This window comes from Garra rufa, chromosome 15 (genome assembly GCF_049309525.1).
Source record: "Garra rufa chromosome 15, GarRuf1.0, whole genome shotgun sequence".
NCBI lineage: Eukaryota > Metazoa > Chordata > Actinopteri > Cypriniformes > Cyprinidae > Garra > Garra rufa.
In genome coordinates, this window is record NC_133375.1 from 10,619,522 (window position 1) to 10,641,835 (window position 22,314).

Here is a 22,314-nt window from a genome sequence, read left to right on the forward strand (position 1 = left end):
AAGACGGCGGCGCGCACCACTCAGTCAGGCTTTTGCTGAAGAGCCGGGAGAGCCCGGCATCAGCGCGACGTCAGGTCGTGGCAGGGGATGTAACGTCTCCGTTCCCTCCTTCAGGGAACGAGGGTTACCTTCGTAACCTAGACGTTCCCTTTCAGTCGTTCCACTACGACGTTACATGGGAACATTCTATGGAACAGGCCACGAACCTGACGCCGCGTTACGCACAACCCCACGTGCTGGCAGGCGGACGTGTCAGCAGATGGAAATTGTAACGTAACCTTCCCAACGCCCTGAGGCCCAATAAGGGGGGCCTTACAGGGATGCCAGAGTACTGAAGCATGGGTTGGGGGGGCAGAGCACATGGAATTCTCACATGTGGAAATGAAAATAATTCAATATATCCATAAAGCTTCTTAGGGATACACGAGGGAAACAGCGGTCTCCTCCGCTGGAAATATTGAAAAGTATAGCCACAACCTGCGGGGCGAAGGAGACCCAGGCAGGATCACAGTCAGGGACTACTCCGCATCTAGGCCTGACTGCGGGGCATGGAGGACCCAGGGTTCACCGGAGGGAACATACTGGGAAATGGCGCACGGATCCACGTGGGAATGGCGCAGCAAGCCGACACCAGCCGTTCTCCCGCTCGCCTGAAGTCTTATGTTAAGACACGGGAGGATACGGCCTCTATGCGGAGGTTGTAGAACCTAGCGAAGGTATTAGGTGTCGCCCAGCCCGCAGCTCTACAGAGGTCTGCTAGTGAGGCGCCATGAGCCAACGCATAGGATGTAGCAACACTCCTAGTGGAGTGGGCATGAACACCTAAGGGGCATGGCTCTCCCTGATACAAATAAGACAAGGAGATGGCATCTACCACCCAATGGGCCAACCTCTGTTTGTAGACAGCATTCCCTTTCTGCTGACCTCCGAGGGCTCGGGACTGAGTGATGGTATTTACCACGGCCTGGGGAAGGCCGGCGAGGTCTGAAGCGTCCCGTCCAGGAGCCAGACGTGCAGGTTCCATAGGTCGGGACATTAGTGCCAAATTGAGGCGGGGGCCCAGGCGGCGGAATGGTAGCTTCGCGGCGGGGCAGAATGTGTTGAATGGCCTCCGTCTACCTCTGAACCGTGGAGAACTGCTGAGCGAAATCCTCCACGGTGTCGCCGAATAGGCCACTCTGGGAGATAGGAGAGTCGAGAAAGCGAACTTTGTCAGCCTCCGGCATCTGGGCCAGAGTCAGCCATAGGTGGCGTTCCTGGACCACACAGGTGGACATCACCCGACCAAGGGAACGCGCCGCGAACTTGGTGGCCCGGAGGGCGAAGTCAGTGGTGGCGCGGAGTTCTTCAAATACCCCCTGGTCAGGACCACTCTCGTGCAGGTCTTTAAGTGCCTGCGCCTGGTACACTTGTAGTGTTGCCATGGCATGCAGGGCGGTGGCAGCGTGTCCAGCGGCGTGGAAAGCCCGGCCCGTGAGGGCGGAAGAAAATCCACACGCCCCGGAAGGGAGACGCGGAGGGCCCCGCCAGGTGGCCTCGCCCCGCGGGCAAAGGTGCACTGCGACGGCGCGCTCGACCTGGGGGACCGCCACGTACCCCTTGGCTGCCCCGCCATCGAGAGTGGCGAGGGGAGAGGAGCTGGAGCCACGATTTTGTCAGCTCCTCATGCACCTCCGGGAAGAACGGGACCGGGGGAGAACACGGCGCTGCCGCCGGTGCCCTCCCCAGGAACCAATCGTCCAGCCTGGAAGGACCGGCCGGAGGCTCTTGGGGAACCTTCAGACCGATCCCCCCGGCTGCCCGGAGAAGCATAGCCGACAGTTCGACATCAACCTCCAGAGGGGCAGCGACCACGGGTGGGAGCTGCGCCGCGGGAAGAGATGTGTTACCGTCTGACTCTCCCTCTGATGCTGTGACAGACATCTCATCCTCTGCAAGAGCACCGAAGGAGACGCTCGGCCCGCCAGGCAGGGAAGCGTACTGCTGCGGAAACTCAACGGGACCACGCTAAGACAGAGAAGTCCGCTGGGCTTTTTGAGTCGGCGGAACGTTCTCTACCATAATTTGAATGTCCCCCCCGGGCCTCACCGCGGTGGCCGAAGCGCATTGGTGGCTCAACGGCTGACCGCGGGAGGGGAGCGGGGGGAGCCGGCTCGCGAACGAGCGGCGGGACTTCAGCGTGGCCATGGTCATGCTTTCACAGTGTGGGCATGAACCATTCATGAACGCCGCCTCAAAGCGTGCTCAAAGCCTAAACACATGAGGCAGCGTTCATGTCCGTCTGCTGAGGAGAGGAAACTACCACACCCAGAAACGCACAGCCGAAAAGAATGTCTGAAAAGAATGTCTGAAACGGCCGCTAGAAATTGATCTTTTGTGATCCTGGTTGCCAGGGAGGCGCCGCGGGGGCAACCGTGCACTCGCCGGGGCTGCTCGCTGGAAATGCAAAGGCTTTATATGGCCGTGAAAACGGCCGCCCGCAGGATCACGCTGGCGGCTGCCAAACAATGCTCTTTCTGTGAAACACTCTTTTAGTTTTGGCAGCGCACCAGGAGGAGGGAGCATGAACTCTGAAGAACTCTTCTTCTTTGTAGTAGCAGTCAAGAGGGCCGAGGCTCGAACCATTGGCTCTGAAGCAAAAAGTCTGACTGAGTGGTGCGCGCCGCCGTCTTATATACCCGTATGTACGGGGGCATGGCCGGCACGCACGTCCACTCGCCAATTTTTATTGGCCTTTTGAATAAGGCTCAGAGGTGATTGGTCTCTCAAGCGAGATACCCATGTAATGTCGTAGTGGAACGACTGAAGGGGAACAACGCTGAATTATGTGACCCTGGACCACAAAACCAGTGCGGGTAATTTTTTTTAAATCTGAAAGATGAATAAATAAGCTTTCCATGATGCATGGTTTGTTAGGATAAAACAATATTGGCCGAGACACAACTATTTAAAAATCTGGAACCTGAGGGTGCAAAAAAAAAAAAAGAAAAAGAAAAAATCTAAATATTGAGAAAATCACCTTTAAAGATGTTCAGATCAAGTTCTTAGTATCCAGATTATTATTAATTCTTTTTTTATCTAAGTATTAATGTTTGTTTTGTAATGTTTGTTTTGTATAATACTGCAGAGGAGTGTGTTACATTTGCATCCTGTTAAAAAAAAACTGATCAACAACAAAGAAATCAGCCAAAAACATTACACCACAATGTTATATAAACATTGGCATGGATTAATTAAATGAAGTATGAATTCATCTGCATTACGCCTAAGAGAAGACTGCTGGTTAAACATTCCCTTGTGACAAATAAGTAATTGACTCCATATGAGTATTTTCCACATTATGTTTGTTCTGCCATCACAATGTCATTAAATGCGCCATGGCCTTTTATTAAAAAAAAACAAACAAATAAATATGGGTCTATAAATATTTCCAAGAATTCTGGCCATTTATTAATTTGATGGAACTTATTTGCACATTTGCTTTTCTATATAATTATGTTTTTAAAAGTCATGTTTAACCCATAACTTGTGCTGTTGCTAGCCAGTGGTTAACTGCAAGAGATCCAGTTGGGCTACTTGGACATGAAATCCGTCATGTTTTAACTACACAAGCCTTTTCAGTGTAGTTCCAACCAAAGGCAAAACATGTTCCATCATACTAAGTCAAATGCCGCAGAAATGCACAAACACACGCACAAAGTCTCATCCTGTGTAGGGATAATGATAAGGCAGGGGTCAGACAGAATCCATGAAGTAAGGCTGTTAAAATGCAGATGTTTTGCCTTCTCACACATGGCACTCATATTCACAAAGCCTCAAGGCAGAAAACACAGCATAACATGTTAGTGAGCCAGTAGACAAAGCTTCACTGTACTGGCTTTACACTGAAGGCTCTGGGCTATGCAACTGTATCCTTTTATTGGAATGTGATCTGTATAAATATTGTAAAACGGCTATATGGGTTGCATTATATAAGGTACAGTTCATGTTTTTTCTTCTGCATGTGTGTAAATGTTTCATAATTAGAGGAATGTGAGTGTAAAAGAAACATTCATGATGTAATAGGATAATGACTTCATCCTGATATTTGCATGTATAGCAAGTTTTTTCCCCCTTGTTTCTGTATCTCATTTTTTCTGATTTCCCAAAGCAACTGAAGCACAGACAAAGAAGACAAAAAGATATAAACCAAAAAGCACAGAAGCTACAACAACAGGTATGTCTTTTTAATTTAAGCAGATTTGCATGAAAGTTGAAAGTTTTTTTTTTTTTTTTACTGAAGAAGAGGAGTGCATTTTTGTCCATGCAGTTTCTATAGTAGAATGACTGAATTGTTTTTACTGATTTTTTGTTGTTGCAAAAATTGATTTAAAATATATTTTTTCCTCTCTAAAATTTCTTTCATTTTAAAGTAAATTTACTCTGACATGAAAAGAGAATAATGTTACATCATTATTGGAATTTGCAGAGCCAAAAACCTGAAACTTAATTTTCAATAAATAAATTTAAAAAGAGAGAGAGAGAGAGAAGATATACTACCAGTCAAACGTTTTTGAACAGTACGATTTTTTGTTTTTTGTAAAGTGTCTTCTGCTCACCAAGACTGTTTGATCCAAAGTACAGCAAAAACAGTAAATTTTTTAAATATTTTACAATTCAAAAAAACTGTTTTCTGTTTGAATATATTTTAAAATGTAATTAATTTATACAATTTCCTCCCCCAAATAATTAAATTATACTGACTCCAAGCGTTTAAACAGTATAATGTTACAAAAGCTTTTTATTTCTGATAAATGCTGATCTTTGGATATTTCTATTCATTAAAAAATCCAGAAAAAATGTACTTAACTGTTTTAAATATTGATAATAATAATAATTTAAAAAAAAATGTTTCTTGAACAGCAAATTAGCATATTAGAATGATTTCTAAAGGATCATGCACTGACGACTGGAGTAATAATGCTAACAATGTATCTTTGATCACAACAATAAATTACATTTTAAAATATATTCAAATAGAAAGCGGTTATTTTAAACAGTAAAAATATTTTACAATATTACTACTTTTGCTGTACTTTGGAAAGTGCAAATATATGCAGGCTTGGTAAGCAGAAGAAACTTCTTTTAAAAAAACTTTTGACTGGTAGTGTATTAGAATGTGATACATAAAAAAAAAAAATTTAACTGATTTTAAATGAACTGTTTGGAAATTATTCATGGACATTAATCATTTGTCTAACACATTGGACGAATAGACATAAATTAACTTATCCTCATCAAACCAATGTTCAATGCACATGTTCAAACAAGAACTTAAGCAGATAGTGTATATCAGTGTATTATTTGCAATATCGCCCTAAGATGTGAAGCTGTCACCAGCACTGAAAGCTGGATTTATCAATCTTCCTCTGTGTAAACACTACTGAAGCTTCCAGCAGGCAAAACTTGATTCTCTTCCCAAAAACTGTCTGTGTTTTCTTACAAAGAAAAAACATACTTAATATTACATGTAGCATACTTGCCCAAACCTGAGAGATTTTTTATGATGTCTGTTTTAACCACAACTCTGCTTTGAGAGATTTAAAACATACCACATGTAAATAATCATGATGATGATTTCTTGTAATGATAGGGAAACCATTGTCAGGATATAAGATCTACAGTATGCATGTATGTGCCTTAATGCTTGTGAAATGTGATTATGTTTTTGAAGCTGCTCATATAAAACACACAGAAATGTTGCCTATAGGCTACTGGCTGTATACTGTCGGGTATCTACTTTGTTTATGTACATGTGAAAAAAATAGAAAACATAAATAATTTGAGGGTTACTAATCAATCGAAAATACTCATATGGAGTCAATCCCTTTAATTCATTCTCAAATCATCAACATCACTTATTTAAATAATTTAAATCATTTGTAATAAAAAATGCTTGAATTTATTAGAAATAATAATCAGAATGATAATGTTATTTGATAATTTGGTGATAATTTAAAGAATATGTAATGAAAAATTACTAATTAGATTTTTAAAAATTGTAAAACAGAATAAAGTGCCCTCCACTAATATTGGCACCTTTGGTAAATATGATCAAGGGTGGCTGTGAAAATAAATCTGCATTGTTTATCCTTTTGATCTTTCACTCAAAAAATTTACAAAAATCTAATCTTTCATTGATGTAAAATAATGGAAAGTGGTGGAAAAGTCTTCATGTTGACCACAATTATTGGCACCCAATTATTGCAATGTCTTTTTTTCAAGATAACAGTTTTGAGTTTTCTCCGATAATGCCTGATGAGTTTGAAGAACACCTGAGATCAGAGATTTCTTCATACAGAATCTTCCCAGATCCTTCAGATTCCTAGCTCCATGTTGGTGCTTCTTCTCTTCAGTTCACCCCACTCATTTTCTATAGGGTTCAGGTCAGAAGACTGGGACAGCCATGGCAGAAGCTTCATTTTGTGCTCAGTGACACATTTTTGTGTTGATTTTGATGTTTGTTTTTGCATCATTGTCCTGATGGAAGATCTAACCATGGGCCATTATAAGATTTGAAAACAAAGGTAGTCAGGTTTAGATTTTTTATCTGTTGATATTTGATAGAATCCATGATGCCATGCATCTGAACAAGATGTCCAGAAAAATAGGCATATAACATTAAAGATCCAGCTGTATATTTAACCATGGGCATAGGGTACTTTTTATCCCTGTTTGCACCAAAACACATCTGGTGGGTTTGCTGCCAAAAAGCTCAATTTTTAGTTTCATCTGACTATAGAAGCCAGCCCCGTTTTAAGTTCCAGTTGTGTCTGAATATGCTGAAGTTTGTTTTTGGATGACTGAGAAAGATTTTTCTTGAAACCCTTCTAAACAAGTGGTAATGTAGGAGCTGTTTGATACTTTTTTTTAAGGCTTTCTGACCCCAAGACTCAACTAATCTCTGCAATTCTTTAGCTGTAACCCTTGTAGAGTCTTTGGCCTCAAACTCTCCTCCTCAGTGTGCATTAGGACAATATAAACACACGTCCACTTCAAGGCAGATTTGAAACATCTTTAGTTGATTGGAACTTCTTAATTATTGCCCTGATCATGAAAATGTTTTTTTTTTAATGCTTTAGCTCTTAGTCATCCTGGTGTGCTTAAAAATGTAAATATGAATGGGAATATACTTAAAATAGAGATATTTTACTTGTAAGAATTTATTAGGGGTGCCAATAATTTTGGCCAACATGCATTGGAGAAAAACATTTATTTATCAATTGTTTTACTTCAATGAAAGGTTAGCATTTTGTGAATTTTTTTTAATGAAATATCAAAAAGATAAACAATGCAGATTTATTTTCAGTCACTTTTGCTCATATTTACCAAGGGTGCCAATATTTGTGGAGGGCACTGTAATTGTAATGTTATTTAATAATTTGATAATGATTTAAAGAATTTGTTAATTTATTACAGATAATTTCTAATGAAATAAAATCAAATAATAACATTTTGTTTCAAACAATTTAAAGAATTATAATCATGTAATTCACAAAATATCTTCATGGAATATGATCTTAATTTAATATCCTAGAAAAATCTATAATTTTGACCCAAACAATGTATTTTTGGCTATTACTACAAATATGTATTTGTGTCCTGATAGGAAACTTTTGGTCACAATGAAAGGCTGGATTTTATTGCTGATGTTGGCAAGGCTTGTTGATTTTTCCACGACACAATCGACCAACTCTTTGACCTGGCTAAGTTATCTGCGCAACCGAGCCTACGGTCACGGTTATGGTCGCAGTCACAATAACAACCATGCCTCTCTGAGAGCCGAGGATGAGGATGAGCCTCCTGCGCTGGACTGTCCTTTGGAGTGCGACTGCCCTTCTTCCTACCCCAGTGCGATGTACTGCGACAACCGCAAGCTACGCCACGTGCCGTTTGTCCCATCTCACATCAAGTATGTATACTTGCAAAACAACCAGATCACGGGCATCACAAGTGGAGTTTTCGATAATGCTCCGAATTTAGCTTGGATCAGCCTACACACAAATAATCTGACCTCTGACAAGATTGGCGACAAAGTCTTCGCCAAGCTACCAAACCTTGAACGCCTCTTTTTACACAACAACAACCTGAGCAGGGTTCCACAGGGTTTACCACGTTCCCTACAAGATTTACACATGTATCACAATAATATCTCAAAGGTCCCAGTTGAATCTTTCCGTGGGATGAGCAATCTCACAGCCCTGCATCTCCAAGTGAACGCCATTGAAGACCTCGGCAAAGCACTTGAGGGTCTGTATTCCCTGACCCTGTTAGACCTAAGAGGGAACCGATTGAAGAAGATTCCAGAAAGCCTGCCGCTAAAGCTGAGCCAACTCTACCTCGAGTACAACCGCATATCCAGTGTTCCTGCTGATTTTCTGAGCCAACGGCCTGAGCTGCGCTTCGTGCGGCTGTCTCACAATCAGCTCACCAATGGGGGAATTCCAGCCAACGCTTTCAATGTCAGCACACTCGTGGAGCTTGATTTGTCCTTTAATAAGTTGGAAAGGATTCCCACTATTAGCACCAGTCTGGAAAATCTGTATCTCCAGGCCAACAAGATCAAAGGTACAGAAAAAAGGAACCCCACCTGAAAACATTACAGTACACAGATGCCCATAAGGCATGTCAAAGTCTTATATGCAAATCTTCTCAAGATTACCTGTCCTAATGGCATGCCTCTTTTCAAAACTGCCACTTATTACAAATATCCATTGCTCTCAACCACAAATTTTGTATTTAAATATAGAGTTGAACAAATCATTTTCATATAAAAAGGAGAAATTGTGAAATAGTACAACTAAACTACATTAAACTAAAAAACATCTGCATACAAGGGTGTTTCTTCAATCTCTTCTTCAATTCTTTATGTCACAAGGTTGATGTTTATTAAAGGAAACCCCAGGGCTTAATATAACTTAAATGATGTCTCTTAATTGAAATATGTAGTAGAAAACCCATAAATATTTACGTTATTTAAAAATTCCACATTGTTTATATATGTTTTGGACTATGGGTGGGCCATTATTTCGATGACATAAAAATGGTTGCACTCTGTGAGCTACTGGTGCTACCTTTTGCTATTTGTATCACAAAATTTAAATACTGATACTGATATGGAAAATAAAATACTGATATAATGACCACAGCTACTGAAAGAGCTTACAGGTGGCAATGGATATAAGCATAGGCTTAAACCAAATGCCATACCATCGATTTTTTTTCCCCACAAGAAGTCTAAACGCCCCTGGATATCCAGGGAAATACTCGCTGAGAAGCTTCTTAAATGGCTGTGGCGTCATGACAAGCATCGACATGTTTACATCCGGCCAGGATGGCATTTAGCATTTCTTGTCTCTGCCATTTGTAAGCTCTTTCAGTAGCTGTGGTCTACTAAAAGCGTCAAAGGCATCAGGGCTAAAGTGGAGACACAAAGGTCTTTAGGAAGTTTTATTAAACAACAGGCTTCTCCAATTCTTTTCTCCTCTTAAAGCAGTGAAGACTTACATTGCTTCTCTTGTTGTCCTTCGACTGAAAATTACAACCAGAAGTCACACAATATGGCATTGTATCAGTATTTTATTTTCCAATTTGTGTTGCGGTAAAAATAAAAATAACAGGTAGCGCCAGTAGCTCATTTCATGTCATCGAAATAATGGAGCACCCATAGTCCAAAATATGTATAAAACAATGTGGAACGTAAATCTTTCATCAGTTTTCTACTACATTTTTCAGTAAGAGACATCATTATACACCTAGGGTTTCTGTGTAAAGTCCTTTTGTTATATCAAGATAACATTAAAACTGTCTTGGAAACCTTATGACCTTATTTATTTTTACTAATATTGAAATGCATTTTATGTATTGATATTACTGTTTTACTCTTGGCCTGGAATTTATATATTTCTCCTGTGATATTTTAGTGGTATATCTCCACTAAAAGATAATTATAGATAAAAGGACAGATATAGAGCAAATTCTAGATTTAAATCATAGACAAATTAGACAAACTAGTGTGTCAGAGGTTTTATATCAAGTGTCTTTACTTCATACAAACATTTAAAGTAATCATCACACATTTTTTTTTAATTGTACTTTTCGACCTTATTCTTTAACATGGAAATAAGCTGTAAAACTGTGTGCACTACAAACCAGTGTGTTCATAATTAAGATTATACATTAAATAATATGGTAGGACACACAAATTTGCAATATCAAGCAGCAAAACAAGCTGTTTTGTACAGTTAAAAATAGCTGGACGTGGATGAGACCCGAAGCCAGACCCATACAATTTACAAATGGCTGCAGCCGCTCTTAAGGGAAAAATAAGGGAGATAGTTACAAAAATAAATACACATAAATACACATAATGTAAAGTGACCAAAAAACTTTCAGTTTTAAAATACCACAGGACCAAAAATGTCACTAGTGGAAGGAACACCCACAAAGATACTTTACAAAATATCACAAATGGTCTTCAAAAAGAAAAAAATGGTTCACACATTCCACAAAAACATATTGTGTTCCTATTGATGTTCTGCTGTGACAGTTTCCCTTTGCACTTTGACCTATTTTGGAGGATTATACATAGTTATTCTAACATCCATAAGCTGTATTTGTTTCTGCATGGAAAATTCAATAACCAAATAACTGTTTTTCCCTACATTTTCCAGAATTTTCAGTAAGCAGTTTCTGCAGGGTTGTGGATACAAGCAATTACTCTAATCTGCGTGTGCTGCGATTGGAGGCAAATGGAATTAGAGCCCAAGACATACCGACTGAAGCTGTACTTTGTCTGCGTCTGGCAACCAACATCGACCTGTAGGCCTCACATCAACACAGCCGCAGTAACCTACTGTCAAACATGAGCATAGAGATATAGAAAGAGATAGAGAGAGAGAGAGAGAGAGAGAGAGAGAGAGAGAGAGAGAGAGAGAGAGAGAGAGAGAGAGAGAGAGAGAGAATTAACAGTTTAGTTATCTTTCTATTATCTATTCGACAGGAAAATGATTGTCGGGGTTGTAATAAGCAAATGTATCACACATGCCTTGCAATATCAACTGAAAATATGTTAGGATAATGATTATAACATTACAAAAACATCTCATGTCTTTGTGTGTGAACAAGCCTGGAAATTTTGATATGGGTTTCTTAAGTCAGTGTGAATGTCTGATGACAATTTATTTTATTTCTGAATCAATAAGGAGGGGGATGTATTAAAACCTCATTTCCATCACAAAATTAAAAAATCAAAAAGGTAGCTATAACTTTGATTCTCACAATTCAGTTTTTTTTTTCTTGTTATTCAGAGAAAACAGTATGCAAGATATAATCTGCAACTGCAAGAACAAAATACAGAATTCTGAGTTTATTTCTTGCACTTGACTTTTTTCTCTGAATTGCGAGGAACCAAGTCCGAATTTTGAGATATGAACTCTGAATTGTGGAAAAAAGTCAGAATTGTGAGATATAAAATCACTTTTTTCCATATCTTCCATGGGAACGTTGAATGCAGGTGTGATGGACATGTAGTAAAAATGTAATGATAAGTTGCATGAAGTCAGTGTATTTAGACTACTGGCTGCAAAAGATCATTTTAGTATTAGTAAAATACTTTATAGGTAATTGTGTTTATCTTTAACCTTTTAGTAAATGCATGGTACAAATAATGGTGTTGGTTGGGAAACTTTTGGGGTTTGTTTTATATTTGTTAACCAAGATTTCTGGCAATGGAACAGGATATTGCTTAAAGATTAATTTGATTGTGATCACGATTTGAAAAGTTAGTTAATGAGGATGACCTCATGAATTATAACTGAAAACTGAGGAAAGATTAAAAATCTAAAAGTTCAGTTTCTCATAGAATGTTATGAGACCCTGAGAAGCTCTGACTACTCTTTACAAACCATCTGAAACCTCTGCAGTTTACCCACACTACAGCCTGCTCAAAGCTTGCATCACTGGCTTTGTCTTTTGTCTAATAACAATAAAATCTATGCTAAAAAAACAAGGGGAAAATATTGTGTCAACCTTCTTGTCTTCTTCTTGTCACAATACGTCTGTTTATGGTAATGCATTGTCGCTTGGGAATATTTTGAGGTATCTTTAATCAGATGATCTTTAATGTCCCCCCCCCAGAATGTGCTAATCCCAGGCATATTCATTAGGTTTAATAAACAGCCTTGACCTTCAGTGAGAGCTCTAAGGGGAGCAGGGTCCACGAGGACAGTCTTAATGTTAATTGCTGGAGATGAGTTTGTCACACATTGCCCAAAGGAGCTGTTGAAATGTCAACATAACCTGGCGGAACATGAACAATCAGTTTAAGTCTTGCACTGGGGTCTCTGAGCAATCTCACTGACTTTACGAAAACATTCAGTTCCAATCCCTATGATTATATTTGAACGCGATATGAAGTCAACATTCAAAGTCAGTATAATTTATAAATTCTAATTTGACAAGTATGGACCAGTTGTGCACTGAAAAATGTAAATGTGAAGAGTTTACACACAAAACATGAAGGGAAATAAGTGAATGTTGTCAAACAAAATTGTGATTCATAAGTGTTTGTGTGCCTATCGAGGGGAGTCAAAATGATTGAATTATTTTCAAATTATATACAATATAATATAATGAAATTTGCAGTCTTGAAATCTTCTGCAGTACAGTAGCCCTCTAGTGGTTAAGGTAAATAACTTACTCATAGAGGAACAATAATGTTTGGCAGTTATGTGAATTGGGCCTTGGCTCAGCTCCTCAGCTTGGATTAGTATAATAGTGTCATTTCTGCCAGACTGTTACATCAAAGCAAATTTTTCCAGGTCTAAAAATAATTATGGTGCATATAGGTGAAGTTAAAGGAGTAGTTCACTTTCAGAACAAAAATTGTCATCCAAGATGTTCATGTCTTTCTTTCTTCAGTCGTAAGGAAATTATGTTTTTTTGAGGAACACATTTCAAGATTTCTCTCCATATAATGGACTTCTATGGTGCCCCTGAGTTTGAACTTCCAAAATGCAGCTTCAAAAGTCTCTAAACCATCACAGCCGAGGAAAAAAGGGTCTTATCTAGCAAAACGATCGGTTATTTAAAAAAAAAAAAAAATCAAATCAAATATCAAATGCTCGTCTTGTCTAGCTCTGTGTGTACTCTGTGTAGAGATTAAAAAGGATGTAAATTGTAAATGTTTTTAGAAAATAACCAATCGTTTCACTAGATAAGACACTTCTTTCTCGGCTGGGATCATTTAGAGCCCTTTGAAGCTGCATTTTGGAAGTTCAAACTCGGGGGCACCATAGAAGTCCATTATATGGAGATAAATCCTGAAATGTTTAACTCAAAAAGCATCATTTTTTTTACAACTGAAAAGAATTAGCTTTGAAATCAGATTGAGGCAGATGGTCAGTTTTTACCCAGATGGTTCATCTTTCCCACTGTCAGCTCTGCCCTGGCTGACCGACCGCTCTGCCTGTTCCGCCCTGGCTGACCTCCTGCTCTGCTTGGGTCTTCCATGGCTGACCACCTGCTCTGCCTGGTCCCCCCTGGCTGTCGACCACTTTGCCTGCTCCGCCCTGGCTGACCGCTCTGTCTGCTCTGCCCTGACCGACCACCCAGCCTGCTCGGCCCTGGCTGACCGCTCTGTCTGCTCTGCCCTTACCGACCACCCTGCCTGCTCCGCCCTGGCTGACCGACCGCACTGCCTGCTCTGCCTGTTCCGCCCTGGCTGACCACCTGCTCTGCTTGGGTCCTCCATGGCTGACCACCTGCTCTGCCTGGTCCTCCCTGGCTGTCGCCCACTTTGCCTGCTCCGCCCTGGCTGACCGCTCTGTCTGCTCTGCCCTGACCGACCACCCTGCCTGCTCCGCCCTGGCTGACCGCTCTGTCTGCTCTGCCCTGAACGACCACCCTGCCTGCTCTGCCCTGGCTGACCGCTCTGTCTGCTCTGCCCTGACCGACCACCCTGCCTGCTCCGCCCTGGCTGACCGCTCTGTCTGCTCTGCCCTTACCGACCACCCTGCCTGCTCCGCCCTGGCTGACTGACCGCACTGCCTGCTCTGCCTGTTCCGCCCTGGCTGACCACCTGCTCTGCTTGGGTCCTCCATGGCTGACCACCTGCTCTGCCTGGTCCTCCCTGGCTGTCGCATACTTTGCCTGCTCCGCCCTGGCTGACCACCTGCTCTGTCAGCTCAGCCCTGGCCGACCACTCGCTCTGCCTGCTCCGCCCTGACCGACCACCCTGCCTGCTCCGCCCTAGCTGACCGCATACTCTGTCAGCTCCGCCCTGGTTGACCGCCCACTCTGCCTGCTCCGCCCTGGCTGACCGCACGCTCTGTCTGCTCCTCCGTGCTGAGCGCCCCCTCTGCCTGCTCCTCCGTGGCTGACCTCCCTCTCTGCCTGCTGCTCCATGGCTGACCGCACGCTCTGCCTGCTCCACCCTGGCTGACTGCTCAGCACTGGCTGACTGCCTAATTATTTGTTTCATTCGTGGTCTATAGCTTAAGAGGTAATTCCCCCCCCCAAAAATAGGAAACATGGTTTGCATTTAACAAGATTAAAAAAAAGAGTTTATGAATAATAGATGATTATTAATTTACTAATTTACTGTAAATCAGGTTATCTTATATCTAATTAGAATCAGCTCCACTAGATAGTCAGCTAATTAAGATTTGAAAATAACCAAAAGATAAAAAAACAAATTTGTTTTTGAGTGTGGTTTGCTTCAAAGAATTTGGGAACTCTCAAATTGCATACTCAACAACAATATAAGATCATATTTAATTCAAATGCATTTACAGAAAATATAGAGAGAGATTTTTTAGAGAAACACATTTGATATCTATGATGTGAAGACAGCAGGCAATATAGATCAGTCTTTTGGATTACTTGATCACATTGGCTTTGCTTTGCTTTGAATTTCTTTCCCAATTATAACGTATATATGATATTTAATTAACAGGATATTTCATGAAAGTAAATCATGACGATTGTGAAATGAACAGTTCAGAATTGAACAAACGCAAAGAATTTTATGGGGAGGTTGTTCTTCACTGCGGTCTTATTTGGTATCATTATCAATTTTCTCAACTGTTTGCTGATATATACTTTCTTTAGGAACCCTGTCTTGGCTCAGGAGCCTCGCTATATCCTGTACATGCAGCTGTTCATCAATGACACCATTACAGTGTCTCTCACTGTGACTTTGTTTGTGCTTACTTACACAGTACCAGCCTTTAATGTTGCTATATGTGGCATCTTCGTCCTCATTGGAAGCAATGTCTACAAAAACACACCACTAAACCTGGCCGGCATGGCTATTGAGCGCTTTGTGGCTGTCTGCTACCCTCTACATCATGCACGAATATGCACCATCCGAAACACCAAAATCCTGATCGGGATCATCTGGCTGGTGGGAGCCGCGCCTGGTGTGGTGCACCTGCTTGTGCTCTTAAGTCTTCGTCCACTCTCCTTCTTTACTTCTAGCCGCGTGTGCCTAGCCCAAAATGTATTTGATTTTGAATACTATTTAATGAGTCATGCTTTTATTCACATTACCTACATGTGCTCCGTGTGGGTGCTGCTCATCTACACTTCCATGTGCTTTTTTTTTTTTGCTAAAGCAGCTGCTTCAGAGCCAGCTCAAGCACAGAAGGCCAGGAGAACCATTTTGCTGCATGCAGTCCAGTTATTGCTCTGTACACTGTCCCTGTCCACGACTGTCCTGGATAGGGCCTTAAAGGTTGTATCAGCGATTTCTAGCCTAAAACATAAAGTGTCAAATTCAGCTGACCTTTCTTCGCGATCCGCTCGCTGCCTGCCCCATAAATTGTCTGTGAAAAAAACGCGTCTCTCTGGTCAGCCTAGGGCCCGAGATATGCCAAAAAAACAATCGGCACTACCAACCTTTCCACAGATAAACAAACAGTGTTCCAACCAATCAGCGTCAGGGGTTTGGTGTTGTGGACTTTCGCTCCGCCTCCCTCACATCCCTGCACCAGTAGGAAAGTCCACAACACCAAACCCCTGACGCTGATTGGTTGGAACACTGTAGCTCTCTTTCCTTACTACCAGTCTGTAATCTATTTCTGCACCTTCGTTCTCACCAACATTGTGCCATATCTGCTGAGCCCACTCATATATGGCATGAGGGATCAAAAGTAGCAAGTACATGAAGCGTTCACTGATGTGTGGCTCAGCCAAGACAGCCATTTACCCTTCTGATTAGCAAAGCTCTCATTTTCTGGCTCCTGACAATGCTGAGAGGCTCAGTTTCACACACACAATCCAAATCTGTGATGTTTAAGCTGTTAATCTTTTATTTTTTTCATAATTCTGTTTTGTATTTAAGCATAGACAGCATAGATTATACAGTAAGCAATGTTCAAACAGTGTTATCTCATAAAATCTACAAATCATCAAAATGAAAAATTTTAATAAAATGTAAGATTAGTCTCAAAATATTTCTTTCCATCTGTAAACGGTGGAACCTCTGATACATTTAGTGGTGAACTTAAACATACACTGGGAGAAAAGTGATAACCTGCAACTGTCATTTCAGAGACTCATTTGTACTTGATCTAACCCATTAACATGACCTCTGTTTATGTAATTCATTAGGCTGATGCAGTCATATTATATATATATATATATATATATATATATATATATATATATATATATATATAAATACACAGTGTGTGAACAAAAAAATAACAAATAAATCAATGTTTTCTACTATTGTAACTCCTGTGTAAATACATGTACTGTATACGTTCTCTCTACATAAAATATTCTATGAAATATGTATTTTGATTTCAAACCATATTTGATGCTTCAGTCCTAATGTAGTGTTTTGGTCAGTTGGACCTGGGCAAGATTATCTTTTTCCTGAAAAAGTTTGGTATTGCATCAGACTAAAACTTACTGACAATTCACTGAAAAGAAATAACTGACTCAAATAATTCATTAATAAGTGACAAATGTGAGCGTCAGAACTGAACCATGGAACAATTAAAGAAGGTAGCCTGGTCTGATGAATCGCATTTGCTTTTAGATCTTTTAGAATTGCTGTTAATTTGTTCACTGTCAGGCCATCCAATATGTAGGTGCCTTTTGCATCAGAGCTGTTTTGGCAGCATGAGGGGTACCTAAACAATATCCGATGGGAAGATTTAATGTTCTGCTGATACTGCCCTTAAAAAAATTAAGGGAACACTTAATCATCACAGTATAATACCAAGTCATTTAAACTTCAGGGATATAATTGTGTTCAGTTAGGAAACATAAGTGATCGTAAACCAGTTTCACCTGCTTTGGTGCAAATGAAAGTGACAACAGGTATGCTGGAGTGGCTTCTATAGTTTAGTATTTTGGAAGAGTTTGGAAGAGAACCTGAAACCCAATCAGGTTGCACAGGCAGTCCAGCTCCTCCAAGATTCCAAGAAACATCTTGTGAACAGGCTCAGGGAGGATGGTCATCTTTTGGACAGGCTCAAGAAGGGTAGCCATCTTGTGAACAGGCTCTGGAAGGGCGGCCATCTTGTGCAGTGGCTCTGGGTTGGCGGCCATCTTATGCAGTGGCTCTGGGCTGGCGAACATCTTGTGCTGTGGCTCTGAGCTAGCAGACATCTTGTGCTGTGGCTCTGAGCTAGCAGACATCTTGCACTGTGGCTCTTCTAAAACACCCACAGTTAACAGAGAGCCACACAGCAACAACGCATACTGCATACAGTCCTTTAATGAGCATTTAAATTCCCCTCCAGGCAGCATTGATTTGGCGGGTTCATTAAGTCCGAAATGAAACAAGTCCTTAAGCCACGCTTCATCATAAAAGGGTACTTGATAGGAAAACTTACAAAACTGGTGAATGTACTCCTCAATGGGCAGATATCCTTGTCGCAGACGAAGTAGCTGGTCGACTGTGTCCATCGTTTAGCTGGTTTGTGAATAAAGCCGCTGGATCCGGGTGTGGCGAAGTATTCTGTTACAGACTGGACTCGACGACAGCGTCAATAGATCCAAATGCTAGCTTTATTGTACAGATCGTGGTCAGGGCAAACAGGGTCGAACACCAGCAAACAGGAACATCCAGGGCAAAACAAAAGCGTAATCCGATAAGACAGGCGAGGGTCAAGATCCAGGAGGGCAGTCCAAAGTAACAAATGACAAGGAACTAGGAAACTATGGCTAAGACTGAAAAACAAAACAGAACTATGGCTAGTGAAAACAACAAGGAAACTAGGAAACAAGGAAACTTGGAAAACCTGAGAACAAGGAAAACGCTTGGTAGAGTCCGCAAGAGCAAAACAATACTTCGCACTGTGTGTCTTCTTCTTCTTCGTCTTTTTTAATGGCGGGTGGCAACCGGCATTTAAGGTGCATATCCGCCACCTACTGTGCTGGAGTGTGGGCCAGAAATGTAAGCATCTAATCACGGTATGACTCAAAAAAAAAAAAAAAACAAACTTTACTTTACCTTCTTTCTACCTTTATAATAACTTTACCAATCAATTAAATCCTTTTCATTAAACCAGTTTCTTTCAAAAAGTTAAACAAATCTCCCATTATCTGCTCTCCAATTTTAAAAAGATTTTTAAGGTTCAACATGTTTTCCCCAAACTTCTTCGCACTGCGTGTTTGGCATGGTCTGTCTCTTATGGCTGACAAACAGGAAGCTACCATAGAGGCAGCAGAGGGAGCAGCAACAGTCAGTGTGGGTAAGGGCTCCCTCTGCTGGCCTGGCATAACAGTATTATTATAACACATTATTATTATTATTATTATTATTATTATTATTATTATTATTATTATTATTCATTTATTATTTTTTTTTACTGGCACCTTTCTATTCACACCGTTTTAAAACCCTAATTTATCAAATCTCTCACTTACCCTTCTCAAAAACAACCACATAATCTTATACATGAACATACTGTTTGCTTAGTGTCACAACAATTTATAAGACTAATATCATGTTTTGCTTCAAAATCACTATATACTGTAACATCAGTAGTGTTTGAAACAATTACCTTCTGCGGATCCATTTATCTTCTTGTCAAAGAATGAGACAGAATATATACTTTATAAAATTCAATACTGTGAAACAAGCTAGTTCAGTTAGCATTGCATTCCAATTCTGTGTTTATTGTCCATGTTTCATCAGTCAAAGCGTCTCTTTCTGCATGTTATTCAGCTGCAGTGATATCAGATGGATTAGTCCATAGGAGGGATTTTGAATGTGATAAGTTTAATACTTCTATGAATCTATTACATTACAGTAAACAAACATTACAGTATATGAGACTGTTTAATGATCCTTAATGAGCCTTATTTTGGGTAAAAATAGAAAAATGCATTTTTAGCACTTTTCCTTGTACTCAAGTTATTTCCTAAATAGCAGTCCTTTTACTTAAAATTTTAATCTTTCCAATTCTGATCTGAAGAGGTAACCCCCCCCCCAAATGTGTATTGCATTTATTTACATTACATTTTTTAAAACAAGATATAAAAAAAATATTAGGTATAGAATCAATAGATTATGAATAATTTATTGATCATTTGATTCATAAAAAAGTTTTTGGATTCTGATTACGTACTTCAGGTTATCTTATATTTTATTAGAATAAGTAGATAGTCTCCACCAGATAGTCAGCTGATTAAGATTTGAAAATAACCAAAAGGTTAACTTGTTTTTGAGAGTTGTTTGCTTCAACCTCCTTGTTTTTCTGACTTAAGGGACTCAGCAGTGACATTACGGTAGAGCACATGAGAATATGGGAACACTCAAACTGCATACTCAACAACAATATAAGATCATATTTAATTCAAGTGCATCTACAGAAAATATAGAGGGAGATTCCAGAGAAACACATTTGATATCTTTGATGTGCAGAGGCAATACAGATCCAGTCTTTTGGATTACTTGATGTCACCTTGGCTTTGCTTTGCTTTGAATTGCTTCCCCAAATATAGCTTAAATAACTTTAAATTATTATATTATAGATTTATTATTTAACAGGATGTTTCTTTTTTTTTAAAAATCTTGACGATTGTGAAATGAACAGTTCAGAATTTAACAAACGCAAAGAATTTTATGGGGAGGTTTTTTTTAAAAACTTCACTGTGGTCTTGTTTGGTATCATTATCAATTGTATAAACAGTTTGCTGGTTTATACTTTCTTCAAGAACCCTGTCTTCGCTCAGGAGCCTCGCTATATCCTGTACATACAGCTGATCATTAATGACATGATTACACTGTCTTTCTCTGTGACTTTGTTTGTACTTGCTTACACAACACCAGGTTTTAATGTTGCTGCCTGCTGCATCATCCTCCTCATTGGAAGCAGTGTCTACAAGAACACACCACTAAACCTGGCCGGCATGGCAATTGAACGTTTCGTGGCCGTCTGCTACCCTCTACATCATGCACGAATATGCACCATCTGAAACACCAAAATCCTGATCGGGATCATCTGGCTGGTGGGAGCTGTGCCTGGTGTGGTGCACCTGCTTGTGCTATTTAATACTCGTCCACTCTCCTTTTTCACTTCTAAAAGCATGTACCTACCCTACAATATGTTTGATTTTGAATACTTTGTAATAAGTAATGCTAGCTTTAACTTCAGCTACTTGTGCATAGTGTGGTTGCTGCTCTTTTACACTTATTTCAAAGTGCTGTTTTCTGCTAAAGCAGCTGCTTCAGAGCCAGCTCAAGCACAGAAGGCCAGGAGAACAATTTTGCTGCATGGCGTCCAGTTACAGTACTGCTCTGTACATTGTCCCTGTTCACGACTTTCTTGGATAGTGCCTTAGCAACTCTCTTTCCTTACTACCAGTCTGTTATCTACTTCTGCGACTTCATTCTCACCAACATTTTACCACGTCTGCTGAGCCCACTTATTTATGGCTTGAGGGATCAAAATTTTAAAAAGTGCATGAAGAGTTTACTGTTGTGTGGCAAGAGAGCCATTGCTTGTTCTGATTAGCAGAACTCTCATGCACTGACTCCTGACAATACTGGGAAACTGAGTTTCACTCACACATTCAAAAATCCATAATGTTCAAGCTGTAAAACCTTTTTTTCCCCTAGAATTCTGTTTTGCATTTCAGCACAATCACAGAGTAGATTAGACAGTAAGCAACGTTCAAACAGTGTTACAGTGTAAAATTGTATTTAAATGTATGATGAGTCTCAAAATATTTCTTTCCATGTATGAACAGTGTCACCTCCAATACATTTAGTGGCACACTAAAACATACACTGGGAAAAAAGTGGTAACCTGCAACTAGGGATCAGGTTTTTTTTGCCCTCGAGTCCGAGTCATTTGATTTCGAGTATCTGCCGATACCGAGTCCCGATCCGATACTTCTATAATACATAAAAAATAAGGAACATCCTGGATCTGTTTCTTCACTCTTCTTTATTCTTTTTTTTTAATTCACCTTATTTTAACACTTCAACAACTCTGTTAACAAACAGAGCACTTCTGTGAGGTAGCTTGAACAATCAAGTAATAAATTAGATAAATTCTTCACTTCTAGACATTAATGTAACAGTAAATATAAAAAAAGTCTAATATAAAAACAAATAGCACCTCAACTTAAAATACCCGGCAGGCATGTAAACAAATAAAAAAATTCAATTGCCACAGGGTTTGCTGTGTTTCTGTGTGGAGTCAAGAGGTCTAACTCTGTGCCACCGCATAACTATAGATGTGTTAAAAATTAATGAGAATATATATACATATATATCCGAGCCCTGATCGGGAGGTAACGTCCGATTCCGATCGAGTCTGAAACCACGTGATCAGGCCAATTTCCGATCACGTGATCGGATCGGGACATCCCTACCTGCAACTGTCAGAGACAAATTTTTATTTGATTTGACCCATTAACATGACTTGCATTTATGTAACATTTATGTAACCAGTTAATGTATATGTTCTCACATAAAGCACATTATCAAGGTTATCTAAAAAAATAAATAAATTAATAAGTCACTGTGTTCTACTATAATAATTCCTATGTAAATATACATTTAATGTATACCTTCTCTCTACATAAAATATTCTATGAAATATGTTTTTTGATTTCAAGTCATATTTGATGCTTCAGCATGTAGTGAAAAGATAATATATATTTTTGTATAAAATTATAATAAATATAACCCTTATGTTGCGTTTTGGTCAGCTGGACCCAGACAAGATTTTCTTTTTCTAGAAAATGTTTATTATTGTTATCGCATCAGACTAAAATTTACTGGCAGTTCACCCAAAATAA

General features: G+C 40.0%; 2 protein-coding genes and 1 pseudogene across 2 annotated transcripts; all 3 read left to right on the forward strand.

The window, feature by feature from the left end:
- The first annotated feature begins 169 nt into the window (after positions 1-169).
- fmodb (fibromodulin b) lies at positions 170-12,043 on the forward strand. Its single transcript, XM_073819782.1, has 4 exons — positions 170-3,976; positions 4,151-4,216; positions 7,649-8,607; positions 10,713-12,043. Exons 3-4 carry the CDS (start codon positions 7,665-7,667, stop codon positions 10,862-10,864), a joined length of 1,095 nt encoding a protein of 364 aa, XP_073675883.1. The 5' UTR covers positions 170-3,976; positions 4,151-4,216; positions 7,649-7,664; the 3' UTR covers positions 10,865-12,043.
- Positions 12,044-15,067: 3,024 nt separating this feature from the next.
- On the forward strand, positions 15,068-16,197 carry LOC141286614 (odorant receptor 131-2-like). Its single transcript, XM_073818663.1, has 2 exons — positions 15,068-15,777; positions 16,089-16,197. Exons 1-2 carry the CDS (start codon positions 15,068-15,070, stop codon positions 16,195-16,197), a joined length of 819 nt encoding a protein of 272 aa, XP_073674764.1.
- A 3,894-nt stretch (positions 16,198-20,091) lies between these two features.
- On the forward strand, positions 20,092-21,020 carry LOC141287638 (odorant receptor 131-2-like; annotated as a pseudogene).
- The last annotated feature ends 1,294 nt before the right edge of the window (positions 21,021-22,314 follow it).

What these genes read in the sequence shown, in the direction of transcription:
- LOC141286614 (XM_073818663.1), top strand. Translation starts at nt 15,068, where the DNA reads ATGGGGAGGTTGTTCTTCACTGCGGTCTTATTTGGTATCATTATCAAT. An exon ending in CTGGATAGGGCCTTAAAGGT is followed by an intron (nt 15,778 to 16,088) that starts TGTATCAGCGAT and finishes GAACACTGTAGC; the next exon opens with TCTCTTTCCTTACTACCAGT.
- fmodb (XM_073819782.1), top strand. Translation starts at nt 7,665, where the DNA reads ATGAAAGGCTGGATTTTATTGCTGATGTTGGCAAGGCTTGTTGATTTT. An exon ending in CCAGGCCAACAAGATCAAAG is followed by an intron (nt 8,608 to 10,712) that starts GTACAGAAAAAA and finishes TACATTTTCCAG; the next exon opens with AATTTTCAGTAAGCAGTTTC.